This window comes from Anastrepha obliqua, chromosome 2, assembly GCF_027943255.1.
Source record: "Anastrepha obliqua isolate idAnaObli1 chromosome 2, idAnaObli1_1.0, whole genome shotgun sequence".
NCBI lineage: Eukaryota > Metazoa > Arthropoda > Insecta > Diptera > Tephritidae > Anastrepha > Anastrepha obliqua.
Genome location: NC_072893.1, coordinates 99,041,357 through 99,068,181, shown reverse-complemented (window position 1 = coordinate 99,068,181; position 26,825 = coordinate 99,041,357). Strand labels below are relative to the sequence as shown.

General features: G+C 37.5%; 1 protein-coding gene across 2 annotated transcripts in view; it reads right to left on the bottom strand.

Moving 5' to 3' along the window:
- Window positions 1-822: 822 nt before the first annotated feature.
- Window positions 823-26,825, bottom strand: part of LOC129237821 (dmX-like protein 2) — a 115,033-nt gene continuing 89,030 nt past the window's right edge. For both annotated transcript variants that reach the window (XM_054872768.1, XM_054872769.1), the window contains 4 exons: window positions 22,361-22,435; window positions 17,550-17,683; window positions 6,535-6,618; window positions 823-1,207 (listed from right to left, as the gene is read on the bottom strand). In XM_054872768.1, coding sequence (XP_054728743.1) covers window positions 1,007-1,207; window positions 6,535-6,618; window positions 17,550-17,683; window positions 22,361-22,435 — 494 coding nt within the window. In that variant the 3' untranslated portion in view covers window positions 823-1,006. The remainder of the gene's footprint in view (window positions 1,208-6,534; window positions 6,619-17,549; window positions 17,684-22,360; window positions 22,436-26,825) is intronic.

Below are 26,825 nucleotides of genomic sequence, written 5' to 3'. Positions count from 1 at the left end.
CGTACCGATTTGTTTTTAGCTTTGTTAAGCTAAGTTAAAAAAGTTAAGTGATTCGCGCAAATGAAATCGAGAGATAATGGGTAAGATGGTCTGGTGTTAAAGATACCATACATAGAACATCACGGTGGGCTAGTTATCAAACCAGCAAACGATGATGTGTCTCCCACGGACGCCCCAATGTTTGTTTGTGATTTAAAAAAAAAGGAAGCTACTAGCTGATATCAGCCTTTTATTTGCAAGATATTTGTATAAATCTATATGTTAGTAAGTTATTTTTACTTTTTAAAGGGGGATTCCCATGGCTTATACACGCCCTTTTGATCGCAAGTGAAAGTTGAGATTTATGTTAATTTAAAAAGACAATAAGCTCGTCAAAAAGCGTTTCAACAGAGTTAATATATGTTTTTACGTTGCAACGGCCAGAAACGATTGGTGCGTAAAAGGTTTACAATAGCTAGAACGGTAGGCGCTATTAACATTATGGTGGCTCGACATTTATAGATTCTAGAGTATAACCTTAACACATTGGTTATTAACTGTTATTTTTGGCGAGCTGCTGGTGAAGACAAACTTTGAAAGATCTCCAATGCTTTTTCAGCTTCACAATATTCTTATACATAGTATTCTCCTAGTTTCAGATCTCAATTTGGAAACAATCATTCCATAGTCTACGTATACATATGTCCAAGTGGAGTGAAATTTTTTTTAGCATAGTACAACCTTCAGAGGGTAACGAGTGTGCATCTAATAAATGTGGTCGCTAGAAGCAATTTTCTAAAATCTGCTAATTGCTGCATATAAGTAAATTTGAGACCGTAAACATATGAGCGATTAACGATTACTTTATTTTTCAAACTACAAATAACATATAACATATATATATATAACATATAACACATATATATACATATATATGTTGAATACTTGGTATTTTAGGTATATCAATTAAACAGTCGTACATGTAAAATTGTTTGTGTTTTGTATTACGTACATCTTCTTCAAATTTTTAATAAATAGACTGAACAATTGATTCCTTCTCTACTAGTTGGCGAACCTTCATGCAACCATCAGAACCACAAGAAAAAAGACGTCCATAATTGTCCACGTGTATTTGACTTACGCCTTGGCCAATATGCTTAAAAAAACTGTTTTTAGCATGTTCAGCAGGGCATGTGCTAATCAATGAATACTGATTTAAGTTCCATATCTGAAAAAAAAGTAAAAAGTGGTTAATTATAGAGTTATGTACCTGATGTGCTGTAAGCTAATTAAAAACTCATCTCTATTCTGATCAAAAAATTTGCTCCCAATTGTATTCATTTGGTAGCCATGCTTATTACCACGTGCTCGGCAGATTGTAACCTTTCATGATACTATTGGGTTGGCAACTAAGTAATTGCGGATTTTTTTTAGAAAATCAAAGACAATTTTTTCATGGAATTAAATAACTTTATTCTGTAATGTATAGCCCATTTTGATAAATGGCATTTTGCCATCTTTCAGGCAGCATCATAATCCCACGTTCATAAAACTTGTGGTTTTTATTAGCAAAAAACTGAATCGGGTACGATTTGACATCCACCATCATCATTATTGAAATTTTTACCATTGAAGCTCCCAACCAAGCTCCAATAATTTTGCCGAGTAGCCAAATATGTGTGTGACCTTGCATTCTCATGATGGAATACAATACTTTTCCAATTTGTCAATTCGGGCCGCTTTTCTTTAACTGCATTATTTAGTTTCGTTAGTTGTTCAATGTAGACATCAGAATTGATCCTTCGGTTGGGTGGTAAGAGTTGAAAGTAGACAATTCCTTTGTAATCCCATCAAACTGATAACAAAACCTTCTTTTGATGAATATCAGCTTTTTATGTTGTTTAAGTTGGTTCATCTGGTCTGCTCCACGATCTTTTCCGCTTGATATTGTTGTAATCAACCTATTTTCCCATCGCCAGTTATCAGTCGTTTTACGTTTATTTAGCAAATCGCAGCTGTTAATGCGTTGCATTAAATGCGTTTCTTTCAGTTCGTGAGGAACCCATGTATCGAGTTTTTGAACATGGCCAAGTTCTTTTAAGTGATTTTCAATGCATGTATGTGATACATGAAGCTTCTCTGCAATCTCACGTGTTGTACTTCGACGATCCGAATCGATTATTGCTTTGATTAGGGCGTCATCCACTTCAACTGGGCGATCAGAGCATTTTTCATCTTTGAGTGAAAAATTACCAGAACGAAATTTTACACAACAATTTTGACACTGTCGTTCTTTTAAGGCTTCGTCACCATAAACAGAAATAAAAAAGCAAAATATGACGAAAATGTTCCTTTTGATTTTCCATTTTTCAACGAACGCCAAACTTCGCGACTAATTAAAAAAACATTTTTTACTGATTGACAGCTGAATTGCCAACTATGTGCTTAAATGAAGAGATGTAACGTCTTTATGAGTCACTCCCCACCAAACTATTACGGAGGCTGGATGGTGACCACGCGGAACCCTTGAAACAACATATTTTGTGTCGTTAGAAGTTTTAGAATTAGATATTAGATTAGATAGAATTTGTCGTTTTGCTTCTTAACAGTGAAAGTTTTACCATCCGTGAAAATAATATTTTTATGGCCGTTGATCGCGTGATCATCTCTAATTAGTCTTCGCATGGATCTGGTCGACACATTCATTGCCCTGGACATGGTTTTCTGCTTTATAAGCGAATTTCTGCGAATTCTTTCTCGAACTGTTTTTATAGCTGCGCTGGTTCGAACCATGCGAGGACGACCACTTCTTTTTTTTCTGTTACTTCAAATGATTGATCGTGCGGTAAACAAAATTGAACTATTAAGTTTATTCTGCAATTCGTAAATCTCACTTGCACTTTTACCACACTTATGTAATGCAATCACTGCAATGTGATTTTCCTTAGCTCACCATAGTTAACAAGCGAAATTTATATAATACCCTTGAACAGAAGTATGCTAATTAAGTGTTCTTTAAGACCAGTCAGCTCAGTAAACTGCATATTTAAGTTACATTTGGGTACATTTTTTAAATATATCTGCTACTATATCGCTGGCATTAACATATTTCACCTCAAAATCTCCGTTTCGTAGTACTTCTCTCTCATAACGAAATTTTATATTGATGTGTGCGTGGTACAATTGTGTACAGTTAGTGAGGGATTTACCGTCATGGGTATTACCACCCCAATCAGCATCGCCAAAGCTACAAAATGACTTTTTATTTGACGCTCACTGAAAAGGTGATGATAAAATTCCTTCTCACATGGAGGAGGAGTGAGCCCCGTATCACGAGGACGATATATGGTCACCACAGACATCAACGGCGATACACTATGTACATCTTTTTTTGGAGAATGAAGAGAATTTTCTCTTAAATGCTATGGACAATATTGCCTTATACAGTTATATATGAGAGCCTGAGAGCCTGGACTGGATTTCCTCCCATTTACAATTCCATTATATTGCACGTCAATAGGTTGTTCATTAACAAAATCCATTTTTTAGAAATGCCCATTTTAGTTTTCCTTCGTGTACAAACCAGATATTGAATAAAAACCAAATTTTCTTTAGTACTCATTGCACTTTCCCTAGCTGCTCGGCATCGACGAAGTAATAAAACGTGGCTATTTAGATTGGAGAAGGATTGCTAAGTAAGCGGTCGCAATATCCATTTGATGTCAGCTGTTGCATACCGAACTACAGGGACGAAGCTGTCAGTGTAAATAAGACACATTGCTAAGCCCAACATTTCGTCACGAGTTTTGCTTTTCAAGTGCTCAATTCTATCGTTTATATTTGTATTGTATATATATATACATATAACTCGCTCTAGCTTTCGGGCTCTCCTTGTGCTCTTGCGTCTTTCTTAAACAGTTTCTTTCAGAGTTCATCCAGCGGCCACGTTGGCTGGGTCATGTCGTCCGAATGGATACAAACGCTCCGGCTTTGAAAGTATTCCATGCGGTACCAGCTGGTGGTAGCAGAGGAAGAGGGCGGCCTCCACTGCGTTGGAAAGATCAGGTGGAGAAGGACTTGGCTTCACTTGGTGTGTCCAACTGGCGCCGGTTAGCACGAGAAAGAAACGACTGGCGCGCTTTGTTAAACTCGGCCAAAATCGTGTAAGCGGTTATAGCGCCAATTAAGAAGAAGAAGAAGCAGTGGTTTTAGAATAAACAAAATTAGAGCTGAACAAATCTTATGTTATAAAATATGTACTAAGGGATACAAAAGTTATAAATTTTATGGCAAAAGCATTGCCACCACATAACAGTTATTGGATGAGGGAAATTTTTTACTTCGTAGAGTCTATTTTACTACTCGCAGGGGCGGTTTTGGTTGAGCCCGCGGTTTATCTGAGTGTTTATGGCGGTGAGTGCTGTAGTGGTACTGTGCACTCTTCGGAAGTCATGCTGGTGTGAGTCTGGGGTCATATGATTCGTGTAGAGTGGGAGTAGAACGGCTTCAAGGATCTTCACTACTGGGGAAAGGAGAGTAATCGGACGATAAGACTCCCCTTGGTTGACGGGTTTCCCAGGTTTCAGTCGCGGGACCACTCTCCCTGATTTCCACTTCTGAGGAATAATGAAAGTAGCATAGACATATATGTAGACCCTTGTGAGGTACTCTACTCCCAATGGACCCAGCGTTTTTAACATCAGCATGTTTAACCTTATCGCTGGAGAAAGTAATTGCCGTACTGTTTCTCGTCAGTTTGTGCAGCCGTAGGATGGCACCACGCTTGGATCTGTCGGCCGGAGCATGCAAATGAATTGCCGGCTAAAATAGCTCGCGCATCTCTTCGGATCCGACGAAGTACAACCGTTGGAGGTGATATCCACCTTGTCGTCGTGCTTCGTCGGGTTCGTCAGGGACCTTACGGTAGATCAGAGCTTACTCACACCAGAGGTGAAGTCGCAGGACTTCAAGTGCTCTTCTCATTTAGTTACCAGTTGCCGGATCTCCACACTGACATCCTTTATGCGAGGATCTCCGAGATCGGCTTGGCGTAGGGGGTCACGCTCACTTGCTAGAACGGCTGCTTCAGCTGGGAAATTGGGACGTATGTCCCGGATCCTTCCAGCGGGTATGAAGCAAGCCGCGGCAGCTGTGATCATCGGTGGGAATGGGGAGAGCGGCGAAGATGTCTTCAGTAAATTCCAGCAATTGTGATATCGCGCGAGCTGCTGCAATTGCCCACTACTTGGTGGGGACGTCATCGTTCACAGTGCTGAATGTCGAATCAGCTATCTGCTCTGCCAATAGCTGTCCCCTACGATTGTTTGGTAGGCTTGAATGTCAAAGATCGTGATGCGCATTAAAGTCACCTACAACCAATCGGTTTTCACCTCTGATGAGCGCACCTATATCAGGGTGATATCCTGCCGGGAAGCTGGTGACAGGTGTATATATAATATATATACATTTCGAGCTCGGCATCGCCTGTCCGGATAACTATACCTTGATATTCTAAGGTGCTGTCACTTTCGTCGATCAGACAATACGGCACTATGTGGTGGACTATGAACGCTATGTCACCACCATTACTTCGCTCGCGATCTTGTTTGTGCACGTTATAGCCATCCCTAGTTATCAGGGAAGAGCTAGCGTGCAGTTTGGTTTCTTGGCATTCCGTGTCGGCTCATAAAGCCGATTATGTTATCTTTCTTGCTCGTAAGACCGTTACATTTAAATTAAAGAAGCTTGAAGCTCCTGCTCGTAATGCGGGGTTTGAGGGACGTGTTGAGTTGTCTGTGTTGGAACTGTTGTGCGTTTCGCTGTTTTTGTTGTGGACCGCCGCGCTATAGGGGCGGTTTCGGGTGCAGGGCTCTACAGTTGGGGGCAACGTAGTCACGCGTCCACTTACGGGTGGTGCGCGAGCCAGGGCATCTCCAAAAGTGGCACCAGCCATTGCAAGAATTGCACTTGACCTTGTCAGGTTCTGAGGAACTCCGGTTCCGAGGAAGCTCCTTTATTTTCCTTGAGTTTCTGAGTTATTTACTTTTTCGTTTCTCCTTGTCTAACACTGTTTGACTCTTGTTGGTTATTGAACTAAAAACAAACTTGTAGCATTTTATCCCATTGAAAAATTTAAATTCTTAAATTTTTATTTACTGCTCCCTCACACAAATTCAAATGAGAATGCCATCCCATTCTCTTTTTTTTACTTGTGATACCTACTTTTCTCCCAAAACACAATTTCCCTTTTCCGAAGTTTATTTTAGATAAAAGTAAAGGGAAAGAGGAAAAAATTCCCTAGGAATTTTTATTCGTGATAGGAGGAAAAGTAATAGAGGAAAAGAAAATAGAGAGAGGGTTTTTATTCTGAATCGGGCTGACAGATTCAAAAGGGGAGAAGAAAAAAATTATAATGGAAAATATAATTTCATAATTTACATATTTCTGGTACGTTTTAGAAATTCAAGAAAATGATTTCGTAAGTCTAAAAGCATTAATACAAAAATTATAAGGTTCAGAGATTATAAATTACATTTCTGCACCGTAAAATAATACCTTAATGTCTCCTTCAGCTGATCCTGTAGCGAAAAACTCCTCGTGGGGATCAAGAGCTATACACTTTATAGCAGCTTCATGCGCCTGAAAGAAAATAAACCACATTATATCAAACTTGTATCGTATATGAACACATTTACACATAAGTCCAAACAAATGGTTAGCTGAAACAAACTTATATCAGATTGTACCTAAGTGTTATATGAACTTTTATTTATTGTTTTTCTTATCTTACAGGTTATTTAAACACCGCGGTGTGTCAAAAAGAATTTCCCCAATAAAGGACGATTCATCATTCCTCTCCGAAAAACTTTGCTGTAAATAATTTTTGGTCAGAAAGTGTCGAGGCTAAGATAATGACACTCCTAGTTGTCGAGCCGTTCGGACACAAGACTAATAGAGGAGGTTAAGCCAACATCAAAATCATATGTCGAATGAGAAAATTTATTCAAATTGGTTGATGGCCAAAAGTCTCCTAAATAAGTTTCTATTACAATATTCTTAAAAGAGCTTAAAATACTGATTATAAGAAGTAATAAATCGGCACCTCACTTATATCCAATCAGTAATAATTTGTATCAAAAATGTTCTGAAGTAATTATATTATACACTAAAAAAATCCATTTTCATAGCCCTTTTAATGTTTTAAGCTCCATCAACACTAATGCTGCTGCTGCTGTGTTAAGAGAGGTTAACAGCCTTATTCTCTATTACGGACGAAAGTTATCATTGGCATTCCCTACGTTGTTCGCCAACGCTTACGCTGTAGCAGAATGTGAGACAACATTAGTCATATGCGGAATTACCATATGTAATTCATTCAAGTATTAAAATAATACTAACATGCAAAGTTTCTATCTTTTTTAAGCAAACTTTTGAATATCTGGTAGTGCTCGTCTTGCATTGTTTACATACTTATTCCTTTATACACATAATCGTTTGTTTACATACGCGTTTGCTTGTTTTCATTATTGGTGTTTTTATGCCTGTGGAAGTTATTTTTGTTAGTGTAGATTTTTGTGGGGATGGTGTAGTCCATGATGTTGTGGGTGGTGCTGTTATAGATGGTATTGTATTCCATTACAAATTTAACACAACGATAGCCAAATTATTTCCGTTGAATTTGACATTACTCTTTTACCTATTACTAGGAATAGGCGATGTTATTTCTTACGTTATAGGCACAACAGAAACAGGCGAACGATAGGACTCTGACACAAAACGAACGTAGTTAAAGACTTGGAAGATAGTTAAGCACTTGCTTGAATTGCGATTAATATCATATAAAAAAATTTTTTTTGAATTATTTTTTTTTAACACTATGCTAATACTGGACTGACTGCCCACATATTTGACAGTCGTATTTATACTTATACCTCATCTTACTGTTTTAGGTACATGGCTTGAATATTAGTTTCTTTGTTTGCTGTTTAGGAAAAACAATTTTATCTCTTGTTATTCGTAACATACATATGTTTAACTTTTGTTTTTCTTAAAATACATATGTTTACCTTTTGTTTTTCTTAAAATATGTTTATCTTTTGGTATTCTTAAAATGTGTTTCGATTTGTTCAGCCCTGCATGATTATACTTAGAATTACTTAACTATTTTTATTTATTATTTAAGAATGAAATCATTGCTTAACTACATTCGCTTCGCAATAGATAATGGTGATGGCGTAAATAACAGTAGAACCATTAAGAGCAACAACAGTCACGGCGATGATATACCTAATTTTTTTTTTAATTATAACACTGTGCGTAATAAGGTTTCCAAGCCAACGTTGTAGTTGATGTCATTGGTCAAAAGAATTGGCTGCATCTAACTTCCTTTAAATCGTGAAATCCGCTGATAATATAGTTTCTTATGTTGATTTGCTGCCCAATATGCTACCTAGTAGCACATAATCTCTATATGCAGCTCATATTCATAACTTTTTTCATATCGATGATTAGAATGAAGGCAGACATTTATGCGTTTTAGGCGATTTTAACCTGAATAAGAGACCAGACATCGTTTGCTAAATAATAGTGATCTAACTCCTTCCAATGTAAAGTATCCCTGTGAAATGAACTTTTAGATAGACTTTTTACAAACGCTCTTTTCTCATTTTCAAATCTGATAAGCATCTTATTCCCCTATCTTTAACGCTCTTTGCTTCCTTTGTGGTTGCATAAGCAATCCTGATATACTAAACAATAAAAAGGCTGAAGATTATTTACATGATCAAATATTTTAAACTCTCCAACTCGATTAAAAACATCATAAAGTAAAGTTCATCAAGTTTATGAATTAGTCTAATGAACTTGATACATCTTTGTATCACAGCTCTATACCTCGTTTTGAAGATGAGTTAAAGACTATTCCAAAGCTTTATGAAATTACGTCCGGTCCAATATCTATTTCAGTAATTCGATTCGAACAACCTGCAGTGCATGGGCTTACAATATTTATTATACGCAATATAAACATTAAAATATATATTTACTACCATTAGCTATAACGGCTTCACGCCTTCGAATCATATTTTGTGCTAATTTCTGCGAAGTTGTAAAGGCAATCGGCTCCAAATCCGTCTTGCCTTGATAACTGCTTGACCGTCCATATTTGTTTTGTGTGAGTTTTACCTTAAATATTGCCAAACATTTTCAGAAGACCAATCCAACAATTCAATCCCATCCCAGTTCTTCTAAACATCTTCGCAACAAACAGTAATAATATTTTTTGGTAATTTTTATTAATCAAAAATGCATTAAAATTGGTGGTAAACACAAATAGATAACCAAATCGTTTTTCCGAGAATCGACCCCAAACATGAACCTTAAAAGGATGTTTTCATTGTCGATTATCAGCAGAACACTAAGACCCACGTTCTGACTTAGCCTGAGTCCGTACAAGTCTTATATTAACACCACTTTTCTTTAAAACTGTTTCAACTTCACACAACGATATGTTCGGCTTTGTCACAAACAAATCAATGATTTGCGCCTTGTCCGGGGAAGTCGTCAACGTTTTTAATTTCGGTATCCTATTGCACCCATGTATTTGTGAACGTTTTCGGACTCTTAAAATATTTCTATGCAGATGCACATGAAATTAGTGGATTTTTAGGGTATATACATACATAGTAACACTGATTTAAATCATTTTTCATTCACGGATCTCTTTTTGTAAATTTTACACAAAACGAATAAATCGCACAACGCGTATTGCGAAAAGGATACGCCTATTTAACAGCATTTAATTTTTTTTTAAACACAACTCTAAATTTGGATTTTGCCGGTCACGCTTCTATAAGATTGTATGTATGTACACCTAATTCTGTTTTTAAACGGTCTTTTTTTACACGGTTTTGATATAACACGGTTTGAAAATAAAATATTTTTAATTTTTTAGACGATTTTATTCCATTTAACGTGATTTAAAATTCTTTGTACTTAAAGTTTTTTTGTCAAATTAGATTTTTGCCAAATAGTTTCCTACCACAAATTTAGGGGAATTCCCCTTTTGTTCCTACAAGCAAATTTACTGGTCAGAGCAATTGAAATGTGTTAATATTTTGTGAATTATCAATACAATCAGACGTGTTTGGTAAAGAAATTTTTTATTAGCAAATTTGTTTTTCCAACGTTACATTAAATTTAACGCATTAAGATAAAAGCCAACCCAAAAAATATTTTATATTTATTCAGTTGTTTACATTTTTTAATTTTGTTAAATATTTTATATATGCCTGAGAAAATGTCGAATACAAAACTAAAGCGGAGAGCAATTTCTTTGGAAACCAAAACTGAAATTTTAGATCGCCTTCGAAATGGAGAAGGTTCAACATTTCTTGGCAAAATGTTCGGTTTAAATGAAGCCACAATAAGAACTACCATATAAAAAAATTAAATTTCAATTAGGCAATCGGCGATTTCTGGAACGAAACTATCTGTTAAGCCTTCATCATACACTAGAGATGCTACTAAAGAAAAAATGGAAAAAGCACTCATTATATGGCTTGAGGACAATGCACAAAAACAAATTCCCGTAGACGGAAACAATATCAAACAGCAAGCATTAAGGTTTTAAAAAATGATAAAAGACGCACCCGGGCATCCTCAGTTGGAACACGAAAATGTACAAGTTTTGTTCCTGCCACCGAATACCACATCCCTAATCCAACCACTGGACCAACCACTGGAATTATCGCAACATTTAAAACTTACTACATCAAAAGAACATTCCAGTACATTTCGGACACTTTGGATAAGGAATTGCGTATTAAAGATTGCGTTAAACATGCTACTTTAGCATTATCAGATTTACGACCATCAACCTTAAACGGATGGTGGAGAGCAATTTGGTCAGAATGTGTAAAACGTAAAAATCCTGTGGATTCAATCCCAATATAATTGATTTGGCTCACGCAGTTGGTGGGAAGGGTTTTGATGACTTGGTATTCGGTGACATTGATGAACTGAAGTTCTTAGCGAAGAGGAAATATTACATTTTGCCTCACAGAATGCTGATTCTATAGAAAGCAGTGATAGTGAAGAACCTGTAAAATTAACTGCAAATTCAATTCAAGAAGGACTTACACTTGCAAATAAATTAGGACACCATTTCATCACAAATGATCCCAATGTCGAAAGAGCTGCACAATTCCAACGTGAGCTGAATTCTTGTACGGCTCGTTACAAAGAATTATACAAAGAGGTAGCAAGAATTGGCAAACAACGGCTCATAACAGAGTTCATTGTTATCGATGTAGATGTGGATGCTAAACGAGCAAGAGAAAGTACAGTTCAAAATTATTCCAACGATGATAGTGATTGTATACGCGTTCGAAGCAAGCGAATGCGAGTAACTGATGATGACACCAATTAAATTTATGTTCCTGTATTTAGGTGATTTTTTTAATTTTTTTTACCTTAAAAATTGAATAACCTATTCTTATCGTTAACAACATAGCTGTTTAATCATAATTATTTTTATTTCCTGAACTTGGCATACATTTAATTCATATTATTTTTAAGATTAGAGTGCATACCTTTTTTATCTTTAATAACTAAGCTTGTAAAAATAAACATTGTATATGTGATTTAATTAAATAAACATGAATACTTGTTCTTAAAAAATCCTTGTTTTTCACTAATTTTAATAGGTTTTAGAGATTAGGAACCAATCACCTATTTTTGCATACGATTGTCTTTTTTTACAAGGAAGAAAGCAACATGAAACCAAGAAAGAGGACACGAATTCAATGTAATTATGCACAAAATATAAGAAAAATTAAGAGAAATAGTAGAGAGGAATATGAAACAAAAGAGTCTAAGCAGGTGAGTGGTAAACTTTTCGAAAATAAAGATTGCCTTTGTTCCAAAAAATGTATAAATGGAATCGGATATGAAGACAGGAAAGCTAATTTTGATTCTTTTTGGAAATTAGCAGGTTTCGAAAAACAGAATTTGTTTCTGTATGGTTTGGTTCGAAAACAATCAATATAACAAAGACGGCCCAGAAATTACGAAGGATAAGGAGAAAATGTAGTTTTAAGTTTCATCTAAATGTAAGGAATTCAGAAGTTTCTGTTTGCAATACTTTTTGTTTTGGATGCTTTCAAGATATCTAACGGAAGATTAAACTGTGTCTTAAATGCTAAAACACCTGGAATGGATGGTCGTGGCAAAATAGCTGGTTCATCTAAAAAAACAGATGAAGAAAAAATTAAAGTGGTACGAGAACATATTCTGAGCCTTCCAGCACGTGAGAGCCATTACATGAGATCACATCACACTTCAGGTCGAAAGTAAGTGCTGACTTAGATATTGAAAAATGTATGAGCTGTATGTGAAAAAATGTAATGAAAATAATACATCACGTGTGAAGGAGTGAACTCACAGGAAAAAAAAAACAATACGGAGTTCAACTTAAGCTTTCATACTCCTCGTAAAGACACGTGCCAAAAGTGTGATTCGTTAAAACTAAAAATTGAAGCATCCAGTAATGAAGACGAGAAGTTGCCTCTTATGGAAATTCATAATTCACATCTTAACAGTGCCGAACAGGCTAGAAAAAGTTTAACAGATGACATACAAAGAGCAAAACATAACCTGAGTAAATATTATGGATTCACATTTGATCTTTAGAAAGCACTTTCTTATCTCAAATTTTCAGTTTCGGTAGCTTATTAAAAGCGCAACATGTATGTATACAATTTATGGTTTCATTATTTCCACAATAAAAATGCTAAAATGTATGCGTCGAATAAAACAATCGCCTCAAGAAGATCACAGGAAGTTGCGTCCTGCATCTTAAAGCACATTCGGGACATTACCATTCAAAAGCAAGTCAAAGCTTACAGTGATGCCTGCTCAGGACAAAATCCTAACATTAACATAGCTTTAATTTAGATAAAAATTGTTCAGTCATCTGATAAAAATGTTGAAATAGTTGATCATAAATGTATGGTATCCGGCCATTCTTTTCGCCAAATTACCGCAATTTTGGTTTGATATAAACTAAAATTAAAAAATCGAATTATTTATACAAAGCTGAGCATTATTATAATTTAATATAAATAGGTAAAAAGAAAACCCCATTTTTGGTAGTACAAATAGCTCAGAAAGATTTCATTTCGACAAAACAACAAAAAGAATCATCGAATAATAGAAAAAAAACTCCAATGGGGAAGCTGTGTCTTGGCAAAAATACAATGGATCTGATTTCTAAAAAATGCTCCATATAAGATTTTTTATAAAACTTCCTTAGATGACAATTCCGAGTTCAAAGTATTAGACCTCTCACCTAAAAGAGGAAGACCTAGAATATACGAAAATATTGATTTGCTTCCATTATACACAACTATTAGACCAATAACAGAAGAAAAACGTAAATATATGATGGATTTACTACACTATATCCCACCAATTACTTTATTTCCCTAAATACTAATAAAGGGTTTTTCAATTGGCGCGGGTCGATTTTGGCGCCATGTGGCAGCCATGTTGTTTTGGTGACATCTGTCAAATCTTTTGTTTATTATTCAGTTGTTTATGCCAAATCATCATGGTAAGTTACACGATTGAACAGCACGTTTAAATGATAAAACTTTATTATCAAAATGGGTGTTCATTAACGCAAACGTTGCGCGCATTGCGCCCATTGCGCCCATTTTTCAGTAGACGTGGTGGCCCTTCCAATTTTTTATGGCCCATATTGAACCATATGGACCTAGACGACATGTGGTTCCAGCAGGACGGAGCTACGTGCCACACAGCAAACGCCATTTTATTCCATTTCAACATCTACCCGCCCTTGTTGAAAAACCCTTAAATTTACTTATTGAAATGAGTTTGAATAAAATGTTAATTATAAAGTCATGCAGTTAATTTTGAAAGTGGTATAATAGTCTAAGAGCTCATGACCAAAAAACCCAACATCTTTTATACTTCTTGAAATTTTGTGTGAGACTAGTTTTTTAATACTAGAATCGATATCCGGCGGGCTGGCTGCTCAATAGCGGTCTTAATTATGCGTTTTTATTTTTTAAAATTGTTAATAAAAAACATTTACTCAACATATTTTATACCACTTGAAATTTTAACAGAATTTCATTTACGGTCTGGATAAAATGAAACGATGGTTGCCAGCCCATTCTCATGGTCCCAAAGTACTGCCAGCCCATATTGAAAGTGCGTTGATGGAAGCACAAGTCAACATATTTTATACCGGCTGTCTTTTTTACACGACATTGGCAATACAATAAATTGATGAAATGTGTAGAGCCAGCCCATTTTGATGGTCCCATCACATGGAAAATTTGGAAAATTTCATTCCTGTGAGTGCGAGCGAGACCGACTTACGTGAATGTGGGCGCGTGAGAGAGAGCGTATATCGTTTATATACTGTCTCTCTCACACGCGCTGGCTCTACTTTTTCACTAGGAATTTTGAATGGTGATTCATAAGTCGCCATCTGCCTGCAATACAATAGGGGCGGTATTCAAGGACAACAGTTTCCGGACCCAAAGTACGACGTCATGTATAGTTAGTTCTTTCCACAGTGTTGGCTAGTAAAGACGTAAATTTTAACTTTCCGTTCGATTCTCTTACTTGTTATTTAAAATGGAATCTTCCATCAAGTGCATTTTTTGTAACAGTAAAAGTACAAATGATAAACTCGTTGCTTTTACCGTGCATACTTTAAAAAAGTGCCGGGAAGTGTTGGACATTCGGAAAAAATTTAATTTAAAATATAAAGATGTTATTTTACCAGCATCAGAATGTGATGACGGCTATCATATAAAATGCCATAAAATGTTCTTATCAGTCATGAAAAAGTATTATGAAAAAAAGGCACTTACATCGGATATTTCAGTTCAAACAGGTATGAAAATATTTATTTTACTGTAATAAGGGAAGGAATATAATACTAGTTCCGATTATAATTTTTTTTTGTATTCAAATATATTTTTCCAGATGAACCGACACCAAGCACTTCCTCTGCTCACGAAATAGAACAAACACATCAGGAAGGTCAATCTGCCATACAAGAACCTTCAGGTGAAAAATTAACCGAGGCAGCATTAATTGTGGAGCAGGATATTTGTGCATTTTGTAATAAAAAATATAAAAAATCCAAAGGACGTCAGGCACCACTTGTCAGAGGAGAAAAAAAATTCTCATTGAAGCCTTGGCACAATATTTGGATGTTGTGAGAGATAGTGAATTATTTAAGTCACTTTCTAACGAGCCTCCGCACTTATTTTATCACAAAATCTGTCGGGTTGAATATTTTAATAAATTTAAAAGCAATCCAACTGCAGACACAAAATTTAATCTGAATCGGGAACTACACAAGGAAGCTGATGATGAAATTGATCAGTTCATCCAAAAAAACATCGTTGCTCGTGGCAGTTGCTTCTTTTTAATATCTCTGGGTGAAATATACGATGATATATTGAAGAAATTGTACGAAGACCGTGGCTATAGTTATGATGGTTCATGCAACCTTCAACATTTGCTGAATAAAATTCTTGATAAATTCAGTGATGAAATTAAAGTCTCAGCTTTCAGAAATAAAAACGTAATTTTACCGAAAAATAAATTAATATATGATGGCCTTTTTTCGCTGTTACAAGAAGATGAAATACTTCAAAAAGCAGCATTCATTTTACGAAGAAGAATTTTAAATATTGAAAAGAAGCCTTTATCATCGAATGTAAAGTTGAATGAATTGCTGGCTGGAGAATGTATGATCGACCGTGATTTGATAAATTTTTACGTGATGTCGTTGAGCGGTGCCCGAAATCGACGTAAGAATACCCCAGACTTATATAGAAAAGTCAATTCAATTGCGGCCGACACAATCTACGCGGTTACGAATGGAAATATGAAGCCTGGAAAGCATATTACCTTGGGAATGGCTGTGAAAAGTTTAACCAGCAGCCGTAAAGTTATCGATATTCTCAACAAATACGGTCACTGCTGCAGCTATCATGTTCTCGAAGAACTGGAAACCGAAGCTGCATTTTCTCCTATAGAAAGGACTCAGGAATGTCCTGAAGGTATTACGTTGGCATCAAATTTAAATACTGGGGTGGCTTCCGATAATTTCGACAGATTTGTCGAAACAACCAGCGGGAAAGATACCCTAATGATTCGGTTGGTATCATCTATCAAAATGTAATTAATAATGATAGCAATGCTGCTGATGATGAATGTCAACGTGACACAACTGCTGCAGGTCCATCAAAGAGACGACGCACATTTGATGCAATCTCCACAGAACTTACACCGTACACAAAAAAAGCGAGACTCTGAAGAAATAGAAAATGACTATTTCAGTTTAGACTCGGAATCTATTTCTGACATAGAAAATTAAAAATTTAATTTTGTTTTTTTTTTTCTATTCATTTAATAAATTAAATAAATAAATAAAGGAGTAAAAAATTAGAAATAAAAACTTTTTTAAGAAAAAGAAAAAAAAAATATTCCATTCTCTAATTTTTTAATGAACAAACCTTTCATCCTTCCCATTTTTGCAAGACTGTATGGAGAGACAGAATATGAACAATATACGCTCTCTCTCGCGCGCCCACATTCACGTAAGTCGGTCTCGCTCGCACTCACAGGAATGAAATTTTCCAAATTTTCCATGTGATGGGACCATCAGAATGGGCTGGCACTACACATTTCATCAATTTATTGTATTGCCAATGTCGTGTAAAAAAGACAGCCGGTATAAAATATGTTGACTTGTGCTTCCATCAACGCACTTTCAACATGGGCTGGCAGTACTTTGGGACCATGAGAATGGGCTGGCAACCATCGTTTCATTTTATCCAGACCGTAAATGAAATTCTGTTAAAATTTCAAGTGGTATAAAATATGTTGAGTAAATGTTTTTTATTAACAATTTTAAAAAATAAAAACGCATAATTAAGACCGCTATTGAGCAGCCAGCCCGCCGGATATCGATTCTAGTATTAAAAAACTAATCTCACACAAAATTTCAAGAAGTATAAAATATGTTGGGTTTTTTGGTCATGAGCTCTCCGTCTATAAGTCATTTGAACCTTTCAAAACCACATTTCCTTTTAAAAATGGTTATAAATTTCACAACCATAATAAATACTTGTTTGTTGGCACTACTTTACTGTCGAAAAATCATATTCCATAATACAAAAATATTTTTTAATCCTTTAAAATGAAAACTCTAAACATCTCAAAACAAGGAAAATATGACTTAACCTCTTTCAAAATCAAGGGCTCATATAGTGGATTTTGAGTGGTAACAACATTCGATAACAAATTTGCAGATAATAAAATGCCTGCCAAAGGACGGTTAGTTGAATTACTATTACTGTCTAAATTATAAGTATTCAAGTAGGTTATTTTATACAATCGATAACCATCCCATTATAATCCCAAAATTTCAATAAAAATATTTATTTACATAAAAAAATATTTTATAAAATAAAGCCCTAGCTCAAGCCCTGGAGCAGATGGGTGTGCAATAGAATTACCTGAAATCGGTGCTTAAGGGTCCTCTGTCGTACGTCGAAAATACATATGTCGCCTTTCTTTCCACATGATATCAATAACTGGTGTTGTGGAGCAAAACACAAGCAAGATGATCCTTGATCATGGCACGTAAACGCTGTAAAGATTTTAATAAATATTTTCATATAAATAAAAATTAAAAGAGTAAGTTTTTGATGTTATACAGCGTTTTGCAAATACACAAGGACATCTTAATTTTCTTAAGAATTAAACTAATACAATATATCTTCCCTTGAGTTTCCACAAGGCGAAAAATGAATCAAAGGTTGTAGTTTTTCATATAGTTTTACACTTTGTATCTTTTGAAGTGTTTCGATGTTGTCTTATAGAGTAAAAAAATCCGATCTACCACTGGTAGGCATCATAAAATTTGGACGGTCCGTTTGTTATCTTGCTAATATCTCCCTGCCACTGCGATTACGCTATTGAAAGATGTTCACTGAATTTTTATTGACGATATATATGGATTATCATTGGCATGTAGTTTCGACAGGTCGACTGAATCAAAATCGGCTCTATGTTAAAGATAGAGCCAATAAAATATATTGCAGTGTTTAAACTCAAAATCCTGAAGTAATTAACTGAGTAGAGAGTGCCACCCATACAGCTCCAGTGTATGTTGTCACTTCAGATACCAAATTAGTTCTAGTTTATTAATAAAAACTGTGGTAGCATAATTATAAACATCAACACATTTGAAAACCTTTTGTTGTCCGTTCATGAAGGTGTAGAGGGGCTCACTTAGGCCTAGAGGCCCATTTTGATACCACTATTTTGATACCTTCTAATTTTCAATGTTATAAAACCACTTCGATAAACGATGAACAAATAATAAACGATGAAATACTGGTGGTTGCGAATTCTAAATATGGCAGACTCCCCGCTTTCTGGTAAGTGCGGAAAAGTGGCAAAGGAAATGTTCAATACACTCCATCTTATCTTTGTTCCTGCAACTGCGACAGTCATTAGAACGAAACGCTAAGATTTTCCCTTTATTCTCATTAGGTGATGATATCAACTTTTGTACTAATGAAAGGTCGATCTAAATTGATTGCTTCTAGGTCAAGCCTATCTCCGCGGAATGTTGAGGGTTTACGGCATCATCGGTGTGCTATTACGTTTTTTCCGAAACTTTATGCAAGGCAGGAAGCTTTTTGTAATGATTAGCTCGAATACCTTTATCGATGCTAATGTGCAAATTATAAATTTTTCCACCTCAGATAATTGAACGTTGTGTCTCACCGCTAAACATTTGAAGTTCGTATAAAAGCTGCGTCATAATTAATAAAAATTGGAACTATTAAGGAAAACGATTTTTTTTTTTGGCGGGACAACTAGCAAGTGCAGCACTCAGTCCATTGTACTACACTTGGATTTCCTTTTAATTTTCTTTAAATCTACCCGATCTCCGAAGAAATCTGAGTAGATCTTGTGGTGCCAAGGAGCCAAAATGGTCGCTTCTTAACACATCAGTGCCAAAGACCTCAAACCTGATTCGAGCGAAGGCGGGGCAGACGCACAGAAAGTGGTCCGCTGTCTCATCATCCTCTTGTATGAGATGCCCAACCTTTCAATGTGCTTCGCCCACAGAAAGTGGCCCGTCATCAGTCCAACCAGCCGTCTGCACTCCCCTCTGCTTAATGACAGAAGGGGTTTGCGACAGTCGATCGGACATGACAGGTAACATCAGTTTAGTCCATCTGCAGCCTCTCCCAGCCTGCGAAGCTCGCTTGTGGGTGGTAGTTACCCATTTGCTAACCGTGGCTGTATGGCCGCAGAAGGGTGTGGCAAAACGGGCTCTGGGCCAAAGAAGTTGGCCTCAGAGCTCATCTTAGCTAAGGAGTCAGAGGTCTCGTTACCCGCGATACCCACGTGTCCCGGGACCCATGCATCAGGCTATTATGTCTACCGACAGGACTTGACTACCCCTGATATGGTTGGGGGGCTGTCTAAGGCCATAAGCGCAGCTTGGCTGTCGCTGCAGACACATATAGATCTGCCTCTCCATTGGTTTTTCACAACAAAGTTCATCGCTTCTTGAACTGCATACACCTCCGTTTGAAACACAGATGCATGCATTCCAAGAGCAAAGTGCAATTTTGTCCCGCTGGATTCCACGTAGACCCCAGAGCCGGAGCCATGGTCGGTCCTGGAGCCATCCGTGAAAATGCGAAAACACTGTTTGCCGGGCTCATTTTCTGTTCTCATTTCATATCTCTTTTCAAGTACGACCCTTGATGGCATGGAGTCAAGGGGCATGGAGAGAATCGTTGGATCGACGTCCATGCCTTCTCTGTTTTCCAATTCCGGACAGGGGCCGTACCAGTTCCTATTGTGTTTCAGCCTGCAGATGGCCTTCAAGGCCTCTCCTTGGATGAAAGCATCAAGTGGTGGCAAACCAAGCATCCAATGCCGGGCCTGAAGTAGTCGGAAAAGCTCCGGTGCAACAGATGGCAACAGTGCGTTGTAGTCTCGATAAGGTCCTCCTGACTACCACGAGAGGGAGTCTTCTCATCCAGACCTCTGATGAATAGGTGATAATAGGTCTTAATAGCCGCGCAGACCCATTGGACCTTGCTAGGAGAAAAACCCCCACGTTTTCTCAAAGACAAGAAGACTGTCAGTGCTTTGGATGTTTTGGTTTCAACATGTGACTTGCGTGTTTTGGTGGGGTTTGCGCATAGCCCGTTAGCACAGAACCAAGTGTCAATCATATCCAGAGTTTTCTGCACTTTTCTACAGATGTTCATAAGCGTAGAGCCCGTTAACAAATAGGCAACGTCGTCTGCATATGCTTGTGTGTAGACTCCAGCTTCATTTAAGGTGGTGAGTAGAGGATCGATTACCATGACCCAGAGCAATGGAGACAGCACACCACCTTGCGGACAGCCTCTGTTATCCCCGGATGACACCAGCAGATCCTTCTCCGCCCGCACCGTGACGGTTCTTTGGGTTAGCATTGAGCGAATCCAATTCACATCCACCAGGTCTATACCATGTCTTCTGGCAGAGTTGCATACACTGTCTACAGTGGCATTATCAAAAGATCCCTCTATATCCAAAAAGATGGCCTTAGCGTAGTCCCTCCAGTCAATGGCCTGCTTTATCATAGCAACAAGGTTTTGCAGTGCCGACTCGCAGGATTTTCCGCTTTGATAGGCATGCTAGAATGGAGAGATTGGGTGGAACTTCAGCGACTTCCGACTCATATGCAACTAGTCATTCGAGACTTTTCAGCATGAGATAGGTTTAAAGCTTTTGGGGCTGGTGTAGTCATCTCTTCCAACCTTAGATGGTCAGGCCCCAGTTTAGCAATCACAGCCATAGGTCGTGGGCCAGCAGCCTTCTCGCTATAGAATGGCTTGGCCGCACCCTTGGATGTGCTTGGGCGAAGGTCCAGCTCCCCATCCTCCACTGACGTAAATTTCGCCGGGCAGACAGCTGTGCTGGACTTTTTGTCGAAGCGCGGATAGGGACGTGGCTCAGCAGAACCTTTTCCCGCCACATTGACTGGCGCCAAGACCGCGCTCGTACCTTGGGGAGTCGTGGCTCGGCCATTGGCGGCAGCTGCAGGGCAGGGAGGTGTACCGCTGTCAGCCACCGTCCTTCTCCGCTTACCTCGAGAGCGAGACAGCGTGGGAGCGCCCGTTCCCACCGAGAATTTGGTAGCTGAGAGTAAAAAAAATTTAGGAATCTTATAGACAAATTAAACAAAAATTAGGTTGAAATTCCAGCATAGTTTTATGTCCGTCAGGTCTATTGTAACAAATCTGAGGTTGTTTTTCAGAATTTGCCATTCCTGCTCTTAATGATCAAGATTAAATTCATATATTTTCATTCCGTTTTTCTCTCAATCATTACGTAAATGTGCAGTTGTGGTGGATAATGCTTCTTCTCGTTTTCACCAGATTGAGCACCCAGCGGTTACTGGCTGTTCGGAGACATAAAAAAATGCTTGCCGGTACGAGGTTTCGCTCAAATGAAGAGGTTATCGCTGAAAACGAGGGCCACAAGTCTACAATGGAGTATATTTTTTTATAGTGATAGCAATGCGATTCACAAAGTATTAATGTATTGGGAGGTTGAATTAGTTTTAAAGGTTTTTTTCGAAGATTTGGGGCTTTATTGTGAAAAAACGGTACAAAATATTTTATTCGAAGTATTGGCCATCGCTAGCTACAACTTTCGCCCATCTTTCGGGCAATTTCCGGATGCCGTTTCTCCAAAATTCTGGCCGCTGCTTGGGTATCCATGACTCAACCCATATTTTGGTAGCCTCGTACGAGGAGAGCCGCTGGTCCGCCAAATCGAGACTCATATGCCGGAACAAATGATAATCGGAGGGAGCTATGTCTGGACTATACGGCGGGTGGGGTAACACTTCCCAGCCAAGCGTTCCAAGGTATTTTTTGACAGGTTGAGCAACACGCGGCCGAGCGTTGTCATGTTGCAAAATAACCTTGTCGTGCCTTTTTACCGTTTCCGGCCTAGGGATGAGGCTTTGTCATGAATATATATTCAGTATTGCCAACGCGATAAAGTGATAAATAGCGCCATCTGTGTGTCACCTTTAAAACTAATTCAACCTCCTAATATTTTATTCAATACACAATTCAAACGATCTTAACTCCACGAGTTGTAAATCAAGAAGAAGGAGAGGTTAAACATACATATGTAGAACAGATATAACAATGCAAAATGTAATGACAAATGTAAAGAAGAAATGGCTGGTACAAAAAAGTGTATATATTTTGTGGGATAGTGTCGTACTTACCAGAAACACAGGATTTTTTCTGAGGCAATAATGTATCCCAAATGTTAATATTTTTGTTTTCAGAACTTTGTCCAGCTGTAAAATACAAAATATATATTAAATATTGGATATTACTATATGATCGGTTCGATTACATTTTTGTTGTTTTTTGTTTTCATCATATATCTGTCATACTGAGAACAAGTACATTTTTTAACAATTAGTTAAGAGTTTTAAATATATTTCAACATGGCCATTGCAAAGACGAATATAGCGATAACATTTTAGGATAGCAATTACATTTTACACAGAAGTTATTTTAGCATACGAGAATTCATATTTAATTTAATAGGTCAATTGGTCGGTTTCTCTTCAGACGTAGTAAAGTTCTTTTTTTCCTAATTGTGAGAGTGTATTGACTTGGCCGCCGTAGCCGAATGCGTTGGTGCGTGACTACCATTCGGATTTCAGAGAGAGAACGTTGGTTCGAATCTCGGTGAAAAACCAAAATGCAGGAAAAGTTTTTTCTAATAGCGGTCGCCCCTCGGCAGGCAATGGCCAAAACCTCCTCTATTTATGCCATTAAAAAGCTCCTCATAAAAATATCTGCTGTTCGGAGTCGGCTTGAAACTGAAGGTCCCTCCATTTGTGGAAGAACATCAAGACGCACACCACAAATAGGAGGAGGAGCTTCGGCCAAACACACAAAAAGGGTGTACGCGCTAAATATATATAGGGTTATTCAATAGGTGCGCTTCAACTTTTTTCCGATAGGGAGGGCGAACGACGCAATATTTTTTTATTTTTCGCTTGTCATTTGTAAACTTCATTAGTATACATTTCATCATGGAACGCTACACACTTGAGCAACGATTGCAAATCGTGCAAAATTTTTATGAAAATAATCGTTCTGTTGCTGCTACTTTAAGATCATTACGGCCATTTTACGGTCCATTTAACAAGCCGTCCCGTTTTGGGGTTATGTGAAGTCATTGGTCTACAGTAACAAGCCGGCGACGATTTGTGAGCTCAGAGCCAATATTGAATGCGAAATTGCTGGAATTTCGGCCGATTTATGCAAAAGAGTGGTCGAAAATTGGGTTCAACGATGGGACTTCGTAAAACGTGCACGCGGTGGTCATGCAAAAGAAATCGAATTTCATACTTAAATGTATATGTTCAAACTCGATAATAAAAAAAAAATAAGTTAAAAAAGTCAAACCGTTTGTGTTTTATTCAAAAAAGTTCAAAAGTTGAAGCGCTCTTACTGAAAAACCCTATATATATGTATATATTGACTCCTTTGTTTTTGTACTGGTTTATTTCGTTAAAATATCTTGTTGACATCGTTTTTATTTCTTCGTCGATTGATGGTATATTAATCGTTGTATGGATGACATCATTTTTTGTGTACTTTTCGGATATTGTTATTATACGTCAGATTTTTGATTGTTGTCGTTGTATTTTGTTTGTGTGAGCTCTTTTTGCAGTTCCCCTCCCTTGAAGTCCATACGTCCAAATTGGTGTAATGACTGCGTTATATAGTAAAAGTTTGTTGGAAATACTGAGCTTAGAATTTCTACCTACTAGCCAATGCAATTGTCGAAAATTTTCCTTTATTTGTGTTATTTTCTTTTTGATGTTATCTTTCCAAGTTAAGTTTAAGTCCAGATGGATTCCAAGATATTTTCCAGATGTTTCAATTAATATATTTTTATTGTAGCTTTATCAGCATAGCAGCAAACTCTGTTCTTGTCGTAAATATTATTTGTACAGATTTGTCCTCATTTACTTTTAAACTCCCTTTGTCAAACCACTTCTTTACATTGTTTGTATACATCTGCAATTTTGTTTTTCTATTAATATTGGTAATTTATTAATAGCAAAGGAATCATAGTAAAAAATATGATTATTATATTTTTTATATGCTACCCAATGTGTAGCATTACCATCATTATTATCAAAATTTATTATTCCACATTCTATATCTTCTATCTGTTCTGGTAACCTATCTTTCATGAATACACCCCTAAAATTTGCTATATTAAACTTTCTAGCACATTTTTTTAAATCATAATTACTTAAAGGTTTAATTGGAATTAATTCAAAATCAAAATTTTTTTAAGCAACATACCATTACCAGATTTTTTGAGTATATACCATTACAAGATTTTATATTTTTTTCTTCTCATGCTTTATTATGACGTATTTTTTCTTCTAAAAACGTATCTTTTCTTCTTCGCAAATAGTTCAAAATGTTGTAGAAAGCCTATGACGACGGTGCTTTATCAAAACCACAAGTCTACGAGTAGTACAAGGCTTTTTCAGAGAGCCGAGAAGTCGTGGAAGATCTGGTCGCCCATCAACGTCTTCATCGGATGAAAACATCGACAAAGTCAAGGAAATGGAAATACCATCATTTAAGTTTGAGGGAGGTAGCTGGTGACCTTAGTGTGTCTCACGAATAAATTCGCAACATTTTACAACATTAATTGGTTGATAAGACGTGGGTATATAAGTTTGGCATTCAAACCAGTCAACAGGCGGTTGAATGGCGCTATCCACATGAGCCGAAACTTAAAACACGACGTCAAAGCGGTCAAAAGTGAAAGTCATCCTACTCGTTTTCTTTGATTATCATGGTGTTGTGCGCTAGGCATTCGTTTCAAATGGTTCTACGGTAAATAAAGAATATTATTTGGAAGTTATGCAACGTTTGAGAGAGAATGTGTTTCATGCACACGGCCCCATTTGTTTAAAGAAAACTCATGGATCTTGCATCATGATAACGCACCGTCTCACAAGGTTCATATTGAGAACACTTTTTTAACCAAAAACTCGACAAATATCATCGAACAACCACCGTATTCACCGGATTTACCCCTGTGACTTTTTCCCAAAACTTAAATTGCCACTCCGCGGACACCGTTTTAAGTCGATAGAAGCCATTAAGGAGAATTCGCTGAAGGAGCTGAAGAAGATCTCTTCAAACGCGTTTAAAAGGTTCTTTGATAACTCGACTAGTCGGTGGCATATGTGTATTACTTCGAATGGACCCTATTAAACAATTATTATCGATTGTAAATGCTGCGGTTTCAATGCCCTTTGGGTCTTCTGCCAAAACATTTGAACACACCAAAATTAAAATTTTATTACAAATAACGTCGGTTACTACGAAATTGATTAGCTATAATTAAGTATTGTTTATTGGTACATATGAGAAACGGAATACTAATGCTGCGTGTATAACAGGCTTTCAATGGATTCTTATTTAGATTTTCTAATCATCTCTCAATTTTTACTTTAGTGTGTCAACACTCAAAAATGTTTGTTGTTTTTCCTTCATAAGAACTATCTATATCGATAACTTTGATTTGACAGCCGAGAATGGCATTTCTGCTCAGTAAGATTTGGCAAGATGTGTATTAGATGTACGTACAAGCCGAGCACCCAACATCGACTCGGATCATTACCTTGTTGCAGGCAAACTGCGCACACGCCTCTGTGCAGCAAAAAACGTGCCTCTAACTGCGCAAAGGATGTTCACCATCACAACAGATACCCAGAAGATTCGCCACTCGGCTCTCACTCCTGCTCTCACTGAGTACTACCCAACAAACCGACATGCGCGAACAATGGAGCACCATTTCGCGTTCTTTACGTACCGCCGCCGAAGAAGAAATCGGATTCCGGCGGGGTAGAAGAAACAGTTGGTATGACGAGGAATGTCATGCCGCAGTAGAAAGAAAGGATGCTGCCTATAGAGCCAAGCTGCGATCGGGCGCAACGCGAGCCATGTGGGATCGCTACCGAGAGCTAATAAAGGAAGAGAGATATATTATCCGAAAGAAGAAACGAGAGGCCGAAATACGTGGCGGCTTACAGTAAGTTTTAAGACCGGGGCGGTTTTCTATCTAGAGCATTCTTAAATTATGGAGGGTACGCTTTTCGAACCTGTTAAACAGTTATAGCTGCTCATGTCACAGAGAATGTGAAGATCCCGATACCCCAACCGTCGACGACGGAATTGTTACCCGACCATGACGAGGTGAGAATAGCAAAGCCGCACGCGCCGACGGACTGCCGGCTGACCTATTCAAACATGGTGGTGATGAGCTGGTAAGGTGCATACATCATTCTCTATGCAAAATATGGTCGGATGAAAGCATGCCTGCTGATTGGAATTTAAATGTGCTCTGCCTAATCCATAGGAAGGGCGATCCTGCAATCTGTGCCAATTACCGCGGGATTAGTCTTCTAAATATCGCCTATAAGGTTCTAGCGAGCGTATTGTGTGAAAGGCTGAATCCCACCATCAACCAACTGATTGGGCCTTGTCAGTGTGCTGTAGACCTGGAAAGTCTACCATCGACCAAATATTCACAATACGCCAAATCTTGGGAAAGAACGATGAAAGGAGAATCGACACACACCATCTTTTCCTCGACTTCAAAACTGCATTCGACAGTACGCAAATGAGTTACTT